The sequence below is a fragment of the Lycium ferocissimum genome, chromosome 3, assembly GCF_029784015.1.
Source record: "Lycium ferocissimum isolate CSIRO_LF1 chromosome 3, AGI_CSIRO_Lferr_CH_V1, whole genome shotgun sequence".
In the NCBI taxonomy this organism is placed as follows: Eukaryota; Viridiplantae; Streptophyta; class Magnoliopsida; order Solanales; family Solanaceae; genus Lycium; species Lycium ferocissimum.
Window position 1 is genome coordinate 38242676 of NC_081344.1, and position 10045 is coordinate 38252720.

General features: G+C 35.3%; 1 protein-coding gene across 2 annotated transcripts; it reads right to left on the reverse strand.

The window, feature by feature from the left end:
- Positions 1–1247: 1247 nt before the first annotated feature.
- LOC132050214 (probable protein phosphatase 2C 2) lies at positions 1248–4894 on the reverse strand. 2 transcript variants are annotated; one of them, XM_059441353.1, is made up of 6 exons: positions 4437–4894; positions 4167–4406; positions 3563–3739; positions 2425–2595; positions 2139–2318; positions 1248–1838 (listed from the first exon to the last, which is right to left on the reverse strand). In XM_059441353.1, exons 1-6 carry the CDS (start codon positions 4737–4739, stop codon positions 1686–1688), a joined length of 1224 nt encoding a protein of 407 aa, XP_059297336.1. In that variant the 5' UTR covers positions 4740–4894; the 3' UTR covers positions 1248–1685. The 2 variants fall into 2 exon arrangements, with proteins under 2 accessions (XP_059297336.1, XP_059297335.1); XM_059441352.1 differs by having other exon boundaries at positions 4167–4894.
- Positions 4895–10045: the final 5151 nt, after the last annotated feature.

A 10045-nucleotide genomic window follows, 5' to 3' on the forward strand; every position in this document is an offset into this window, starting at 1 on the left:
AAATATACCCTTCGTTAAAAAAGTGTTGTATTTATATTCCTGCCGTTACAAAATGGTGAAAATATACCCCTTGCTTTTTTACAAATGGTGCAAATATACCCTTTTCGCTGACCGTAATTTTTTTTTTTTAAAATCATTTAGCTTATTTTTTAATTTTAAAAATGCCACGTGGCTTTAAAAAAAAGGCTACCAAAATTTATTTTAGTAGACATATTTTTCGAAAGACACATGGTAATTTTTTTTACTGGTGTGTCAGGTGTGGTTCGTTTAAAAAAATATCCTCATGACTTTAAAAAAATAAGTCTAGCCATTTTTTAAACGAACCAGACCCGACCCACCAGGAAAAAAAATTACCATGTGACTGTATACTAAAAAAAATGAGTAGACTTTTTATTAAAGCCACGTGGCATTTTTTTAATTAAAAAATAAGCTAAACGATTTTTACAAAAGATTCCATTAGCGTAAAGGGTATATTTGCACCATTTTGTAACGGCAGGGGTATATATACACCACTTTTTAAACGAGGGGTATATCTGCTCTAAATCGCAAAGTTGATGGGTAAGTTTGCACCTTTTCCCTATAAAATATATATTTGATTTAAATCATATAAATTGAGATAAAATATTATTTTCAATTTAACCTTTTGTTTATTACAAAACTTGAGGAGAAAAGTTTTGCAAAGGGTAAATGTGTCACTTTGATATTTTAATAATCCCCGAATTATCCCACATTGTGGTGGTTTGATTTAAGGGATTAGGTAGATTATCCCGTTAAATTTACCCTGTGTTTGGATTGAGATTTTAGCTAAAAACAATTTTTTTTTTTTTATACCAAAATTTTGGTATAACTTATTCCATAGAGTAGTTGGGATTGATAGTCCAGGATATATCCCAGAGGATTATAATCCTGGGGTATGAGGTATCCCAGTTTTGAACCAAATGACCCCATAAAGTATATATGATATAAGAATAATACTAAAATTATAGTATAATCAATCCCGAGATTATTAATCCTATAAAAAAAATATACCAAATATAAAATTAAAAAATTCCTCAATTTATCCTGAGACTATAATCTTTTATCTAACCAACCAAATAAACTCTTAGTGAGATTCTCACTGAACTATAAATGAACTTTGTCTAAAGCGTTAATTCTTCTATTTCACAGTAATAGTACAAATGGTAAAGATTACTGAAAGAAGTAACGATATACGGACTTCAATTTGCAAGTTTTTAACAAATAATAAATTAAAGAATGAACGAGGTCTATCTTGACCGAGTCAAACAACCAAACTTCGTTTATGAAGGAGTTTACATTTAAGCTTTTCTTCTGACTCGCTACTCGCAGAAGCTAATAAGACAAACCCACTAATTGATTTGTTTAGTCTATTCTATCAATAGATTCAAAAGGAATAGACCTATTAATTAACCTCTGAGTTGAAATAGAAAATGTGGATTATCTTAGGCCACTTTCTTAACTCATTACACATACAAAGAAACTAATTCTTACTTAGCTATAGTGGCAATAATCTTAGGCCACTTTCTTCTCATCATCCTTGTTTCCTTCTATTATATGTGATATAAAGAAGGACACTCTATATACGTACACAAGGATGATGGAGAAACCCTTCCTGTTTCCCTAGAATTTCACATAAACTATGCTGCTTAGACTAATTAAGTTAACTCTTAATTACTGCCTAGGAAGCTTTGAAGATTGATGACCATGACTGTTTTGTCATCAAGGTTGCCTCTTCTTGCTGACATATCTACAAGCTTCTTACAAGCCAATATCGAACTCTTCTCTTTTGATACCACATCTACAGCTTCTTGGTCACTTACCTGCATGAAAACCAATACATGCTGGCAAATTAGTAATTACTCCGTAATTAGTAGCTAGCAGGTGACAAACTATATGAAAGTTTCCTAAGCATGAATATTTTTCTTGAACGACTCTATTTTGGTAGTCCTATTTGTCCTGACATTTTTTCCATGGTATCGGTGATTTAAGGATTAATTTATACGCACTGACAGAAAGCACAAAGATTTTGTACGATATCAATGATAGTTTAACCTATTATAAAATGTTAGTTACCATTTTTATAAGGTCATCGTTTATCGATATTTGTCATAGAAATTTACCTTATCCCACAAGCCATCAGAAGCCATGATGAGAAATTCACAATCAGAAGTTAAAGGAAGCTTGACAACATCTGGTTCAGAAATGATCCATTCCTTTAAGTAGTTATCTCCAAATGCCCTTGAAACTGCAAGTGATCCATTCACTCGCCAAACTCCATTGTGACAATACACAAATCCACCCTGAAATTAATTGTAGAAGAATTGTCAATATTACTCGAAACATAAGCTCCATTACATGTAACATCACAACCCATCTATTTAATTATAAAATTGAGAAAAGACTTACTGCAGTTTCGACTCGGGCACGCTCATCTTCCCTTGAGAGACGATGATCATTTGTTAGTCTAACAGCTACTCCATTCCTACTCAAAACTACTCTACAATCTCCCACGTTTGATACATGAAGTTCTTCATCCTTCAACAGTGCACTAGCTACACAAGCTCCACCATTTTCACCCTGCTTATATAGAGAAGAATATTATATACTATAATAATGGTTGCATAATTAATGTAATTTCTTCCTACTGACAATGTTCAGTTTTGTAAACTGTCATGTGAAGATGACATACAACAATAGGTAATTATCTGTAGGAATCCTAATTTAGCAACTTTAAAAAATGCGGTAAATAACATTCCCTAATACACTGAACGATGTTACATGTACAATGTACATAAGTTAAATCTCATTCTTTTTACACTTTTTTTTCTTTCTTGTTTTATAGACTTTGATCCCGTGACTTATAGTCCATAGGTGGTTTTGTTATATATTCCCTCTCAGTTTCTCTTTCATTTTGTTATATTTTGTACGTTTTGGATGGGGTAGAAAAAAGAGGAGAGCCTAAGTTAAATCTCGTTCTTTTTACTCTTTTTTTTCTTTCTTGTTTTATAGACTTTGATCCCGTGACTTATAGTCCATAGGTGGTTTTGTTATATATTCCCTCTCAGTTTCTCTTTTCATTTTGTTATTTTGTGTAGGTTTTGGATGGGGTAGAAAAAAGAGGAGAGCTCTTTACAAGATGTAGTTGGCGGGTAGTCAATAGGCTAATTCTAAACCTTATTGGCTCCCCCGTTGACTCCACAGCCAAGTGGTACAAGATGTAGTTGGCGGTAATCAAAAAAATAAATTAATTTACTTTAATTCTAAACCTAATATTGTCATTTTCTTATCCCTTTTGTCTGTATCTACTTTTATTAAGTTTCTCTAGTGAAGAGAAATAACAAATTGCCGTGACAAGTTGAAGAAAATCTGTGGTAGATACATCCCTCGCATACTTTGGTCTACCTACCATTATGACAGTCTTAATAGAATATTGAATCCCCTCATTAATTAACTATTCATGGATAAGACTTTGGCCAAGTCTGGCCATCAATTTTTTCAAAGATTGAAAAAAAAAAAAAAAAGCAATAGTCATTGTCATACTTACCAATTTAAGAAATTGTTGGTCTGTTCGCGAGTAACCTTCCCGTATGGCAACTTCTATGTGCTTTCCTTCCTTCCTTTCAACACCTCCTAATTCTTTTACTATGTTTTTTCCTAGATTCTCAGCTACGTATTCTGCAGCAGCTTTCCCTCCATGCCCATCAATCACAACAAAAAATGCCTACCAATAACAATTAAAAAAAAATAATTAATTGCAATTCCGAAAGTGTAATACAAATTTTAGAAGATAAACCAAACATAAATCGTCTTAATAAAGAAAGTCTTGAGAAAGAGTAGACATATATAGTCGTCTTGAAAAATTTAAAAACTAGTAGCAACAAAATAATGAATTGTTGTATTTTAAATATACTAATAAAATTACAAAACTGAGTATAGGACTATCTTTTGTTTTTTTCTTTAAAAGTTAGTAGCAACAAAATAATGAATTGTTGTATTTTAAATATACTAATAAAATTACAAAAGGAATATAGGACTATCCCTTCTTGAATAACATGAAATAATTTTAGAGAAGGAAATCATACATACTTCTTGATAAACATATGATAGAACAATCTAATATTTTAGAGATGATTAATTATGAGACTTACTTGTTTAGGATCACCTAAGATATCAAGCATGGCACCTTGGTTATCTTCCATGACTTGTCTTCTTCCTTTTCTACTAGCAACCGAATAATTTCTTCCTTCAGTCTCAAATTCTGTCTTGTCAAATTTCTTTCCCACCTCACCAAAATCCAAACAAGGAACAAATGATGGTACCATAAGCTTTGCAGGTCTCTTTCTTGAATTTGTAGATCTCCTAGCATCTTCATCGATATCCGGATTTTGATCATCCTTATAATCATTGGAGATAATTAAATCATCCTTATAATCATTTGTGGGATGATCGTTTCTTGTTTTTTTTGATTTTTCGAGCTTTGAAAAGGGTTTTTCTTTTTCTAGGAAAATCCATGGACCGAGCCAGTGGAGGGAAGACGGAGAAGGAGGAGAAGAAGGAGACGGAGATGGGGTTGGTGGGGAAACAATAGCCATGTGAAGGGTTTTCCTAAGCCTCCGAATGAAATATAGAACAAAAGAAACTAGTGAGAAACGCATGAGAAATTCTTGAATATCTATCATTTTCCAATTGCAGCTGCAGGTTTGAAATATTGTCAAATGCATGCAAGAAAATAAATCATAAATAAACTAACTTTTCAAACAAATGGGAATTTTTTTTCAGAAAAAATAGATTTATGAGTATAATTAAGGAGGAGAAAAAGGAATGGTTCAATTGAAGATGACTGAAATCATAGAACAAAATTTGAGGTATGAATTCGCCTTAAAAAGGAAAAATATAAGGTGGGGGTGGGGCGGGGGGGGGGGGGGGGTAGCGAAGGAAGACAACGATGATATTGCAATGATTTGATTAACAGGTCAAAGGATGAAAAAGACAATGTGCTTTTGGTTTTTGGTTACTCCGATCTTGATTAACGGGTCAAAGGTGACAAGGAATGATTTATTAAAGTAAGATTTTGAAGGAGTTCTCATTTGAATAAGAGAAATAAAACAGTTTTTGTTTTCTTGAAAGCTTCAATGCCAAGGAAAAAGTCCTACTGTGACTTAACGCGCCCAAGGAAGCGACGCCTACAATTTTGTGTCAAATTGTGTTGTTTTATTTCACACTTTAAAATTAGCACTCAATTAAAGGCCTCAATTTTAATTTTAAAAAGGAGTTTCCTTTAGTAGGCCGTACTATCTTCCGTGAAAATTAATTCAACATATATTTTTAATTAGCCGAACTAGTGATTTCAAAATAGTATGCTTAAATGAAAACAGAACATGGTATATGAAATGAAATGTCATATTTCTCTTATACTCATGCAGGCAAATAAAAAGATGAAATGAGTCATGAGTCGCAGACAAGGAAGTAACTGCAAAAACATTACATTCGGAGTTCCCTAGAATGTTCAAGGGTCGTTCCCTAGTTATTAAACTAGTTCGAAAAGTTAACACTACAGAGGGATGCAGTGGAATGATCGGGACTCTAGCTTCATTAGAAATTTTAGGTTCTTATCTTGAGAATAAAAAATATTTTTAGCATGGAATGCTTTACTCCTCTAGAGTCGCGCGGATTGAATTCGGATTAATTGGGGCAGTGAATTATAGATACCGCATGATTAAAAAAATAATATTACTTAAATGACCGAGAGGCAAATATAGAGTATGACTTACTAGTTTGGATGAACCTAGTAACTTCGTCATGAACCTGTATATATGTTAAAAAATTCATCAAACAAATATAAATAAGTAATAGATTTTAAAATCAGTTAATCAAAAGAGTCATGTTAGAACCCCACATTCAAATCTGTAATATTTAAATATTGGATTAGCCTCTAAATTACGATCTGATTTGCTATTGTGTGTCCCTTCTGGTGTCTGTTTACCTTCTATGTCAAATAACTTCAAATTTATAGTCTTAAGCATTTAGTACGTTCAAAACAATATATCTAACTTGTTCACAGTACCGGATATTACATATACGTAGTTATCAGACTGTTCTGTAGGCCAAATTTCGAATATATATCATGGCCCAAAATCCCAAGGACTTGTGATGGGTACTCCAAAATTCCTTTGCCGATCAAACCAAATTTAGCGACAACTAAACCATTTGAATCCATATTAAAATACATTAGAATAGAGAAACAATCCAAACTAAGCATAATAAGATAGATAAATTCACGGATAGCAATATTCAAAATACAAATCCCAAGGACTTGTGATGGGTACGCCAAAATTCCTTTGCCGATCAAACCAAATTTAACGACAACTCAACCATTTCAATCCATATTAAAATACATTAGAATAGAGAAATAATCCAGACTAAGCATAATAAAATAGATAAATCCATGGAAAGCAATATTCAAAATACAACACTGAACTAAATATATAGGTCTAGTTTCACACGGTTAGTTAAGACCATCTAAAAGTTAGGACTACAAATGCGACAACTAAAAAGAAAATGAAAAGATAACAAAGAAGGTTCAACCACCACTGAATTAAGTGGTTCGCTCACTGTTGGAATAACTGTAAATTAAATATGGATCGATCAACCACAATGTGGTGCGTTATTTCCCAGATCATGCGTCTACAATGGTACATCAGAAAGGAAAGGAGAGATGAGTGAGTTCGGAATCAGTAAGCATCATTGTCCGTCCTCAATAGATCGTGGCGAAAGATAGTACGAATAGCCTTGTCATTGAAAAGCTTCTACTTATAATATATTAATGGTCATATGCACGTAAACACAGATAAAAGCATTTACCTAATATATCAATTATACATATAAATATGTGACAATATGCATAGTGTTAATAATATAATGGAAAAGGGCGAAATATACCCCTGTACTATAAGAAAAGGTTTAAATATACCCCTCGTTATACTTTCGGTCCAAATATACCCCTGTCGTTATACTATTGGTTCAAATATACCCCTGTACTATGAGAAAAGGTTCAAATATAACCCTTCTCCATTAAGATTGTCCAACGTGGACATCTATTCCTACGTGACACTGACATTTAATGAGGTGGATGCCACGTGGCATCCACCTCATCAAATGTCAGTTACACGTAGGATTGGATGTCCACCTTGGACAATCTTAATTGAGGAAGGGTATATTTGAACCTTTCCTCATAGTACAGGGGTATATTTGAACCAATAGTATAACGACAAGGGTATATTGGACCGAAAGTATAACGAGGGGTATATTTAAACCTTTTCTCATAGTACAGGGGTATATTTGGCCCTTTTCCGATAATATAATGATATACACACCAGTAAAGCATATAATGATATCCACAAAGAAGAAGGATATAATGGTGGAGTTCATTAATTATTCTTTGAGCATTTGATGTTACAAAAAAAATTATCAGGGTGACATGAATTTATATTGTGATAGCCAAGCAGCTATTTGTCACGGTCCAAAATCCTCAAATAAGGCTAAGTCGCGAAACATAAATAAATCGCGGAATTGAAAAAAGGAAATCATGATAAGTCTCATAATAAGTCTAATAGAAATAAGGCCATAAGTAGTCTAAGTCAATACGTCTCCCCAAAACCTGGAAGTCACAGTACATGAGCAACTAAATCCGAATACAGTTTGGAAATACTACATAAACTGTTTGAAGTGAAGAAAGACAAAAAATAAATGATAGAGTGAAGTCTGGGGATGCGGGACCCTTATCAGCATACCCTGAACTCCAAGAAAGCGCTCCAACAGTCACTGAGCCAAGATGCTCAACTCGTACCCGGATCTGTACCTGCACACAAAGGGCGACCTTGAGTGTAGAGTGAGTACGGGAAGCACGTGTACCCAGCAGCATCGTTGACCGACTCTAAACTATTGTGATGACAAGGGTCGGTACTTCTGATACTCCTCTTCTTGCTTCGTTAGTTTAAAATCCACAGTTCATAGTATTCAACAAGTATAGAAGATGTGTACATTACGTCAATTCATACAATCCATTTCTATTCAAGCTTATTCGTAAAAGTTTGGTCTTTTTCTTAGTTAAGACAAGTTTAAGAGTAAAGATCCCATCTTTATATTTGTTATGATAAGTACGAGCATAGAGATCCCGTCTCTATATACTTTAGGCACACATGGCATGAAAACAAGGCAAACAACATAAATGGTATGCAATGTAAAGGAATGCATGCAAATGCAAGTGAATAGTATGCAATGAAATGACCATATGCACCGGTATACACACGCTCCTGGAGTAGGTTTCATGTGACCCATGGGGGACTCATGAGGCCCATATACCCACCCGGAATACCATATCTCATCGGGTCCTAACCGTTGGCTGAAATATCATCATCAGTCCAAATCATGTATCATATCCAATATTCGGCCTCCCAGGTCCCTGTCTTGTAATTTACTAGTCATATGCTAATAATATCATGAAAGTATGAATGGATATGTTGTCACGCCCCAAATCTAGAGGGTCGTGGCCGGTGCGGGGGCATGCCATGCTCGGCCCGGAGCAAACCCTACTATGCTGTGACTGCGGGAGGGGGTAACCCTCGGTATTTTTAGCCGACGAGGCCTGCACATAGCGGAGCAATACCAACCAAGCCAACAAGGGCATCACGAATCATGCGTAAGTAGCTACTATCATACCTGAAGGTCACACACACCCAAGACACATATACATAACTGCACAGGCCAACGAGGCTGCCATAAATGCCTATAACCAACGGTACCAAAATGAACATATACAAGGGCCGGCAAGGCCGCTATACTGACATACATATCATACAGGAATGCGTCAACAAGCCTCTAAAGAGAAATGACTGTACTATGATTGGGACAAGGCCCCGACCTACCCATCATCTCTATATACACAAAACTCTGTACTGGGTAACTTTGAATGACATGGAGCTTACCACACTATTTGGTACTCGGCGAGTCTGCGAAATGCGGTCTCACAGCTACCTACTCAAGACACGGGCATGAACACAGTCTCCCCAGGCAAAGGGACGTCAGTACGAAATAATGTACCGAGTATGTAAAGGCGGCGAAACTAATGTCTTGAATGAAATATAAGATAGCGAACATAGCTTGAAAGTCGAATAAGAAATCAGTACATCTTACTTGCCTTTGACATCTAATAACTAGTAATACGACATCAAACTACTTAGCCTCGTATAAGGCATCTAGATATGCATGATTAGCTTGGAGGGCACTCAATGTAGCCCCGAAGGCAGTCTGTACGTATAATCATAGCCCCTAAGGCAAGCGTGCGTCTATATAGCCTCGAAGGCATCTGCATGGCTAATAGCCCCGAAGGCAAGCATATCATAGCCCCGGAGGCAAGAATATCATAGCCTCAAAATCAAGCATTATAGCCTCGAAGGCAAACATCATATCCCCGAAGCCGAGTGTATACTTCTATAGACTCTACAATATTACTTCTATCTACTAGCTACGTGAGCAACAATGCTAACTGAAAGTGAACTGCCGACGAGGGAAATTACTATATGAATATCATGAAACGACATGAACGTGGGTTTACTGCAGGTGGCACCCTCTTTGTGCCCTTGGTCGGGACTCGCTCGATAAGGAATCATGCCAAACAAAGAAATAAGGATAGCCTTTACATACTTGCTCGGGAACTCAAGGAGCTTAACTCGAGAAGCACTTTAAGCTACAACAATAATAACGACGCTATCATTAAACTACGAACTAGTCCATTTTCCTATATCGAAAGTTAAACTTATTCTATAATTAAACGGGCAGCATTTCCCCTGTTTCTTTAACTTTCCTCAAGTCCAAAATAGGCACAACATCAACTCAAAACAGCCAGCAACTCCCATAACAAGTTTTACAACCCAAACAACGATACAACGAGCGGCAAGCTCGACTAAGACTATCAAACATACTTCTCCAATTTTTTCTTTCCTTCAAAACACATATCAATGACAACAAC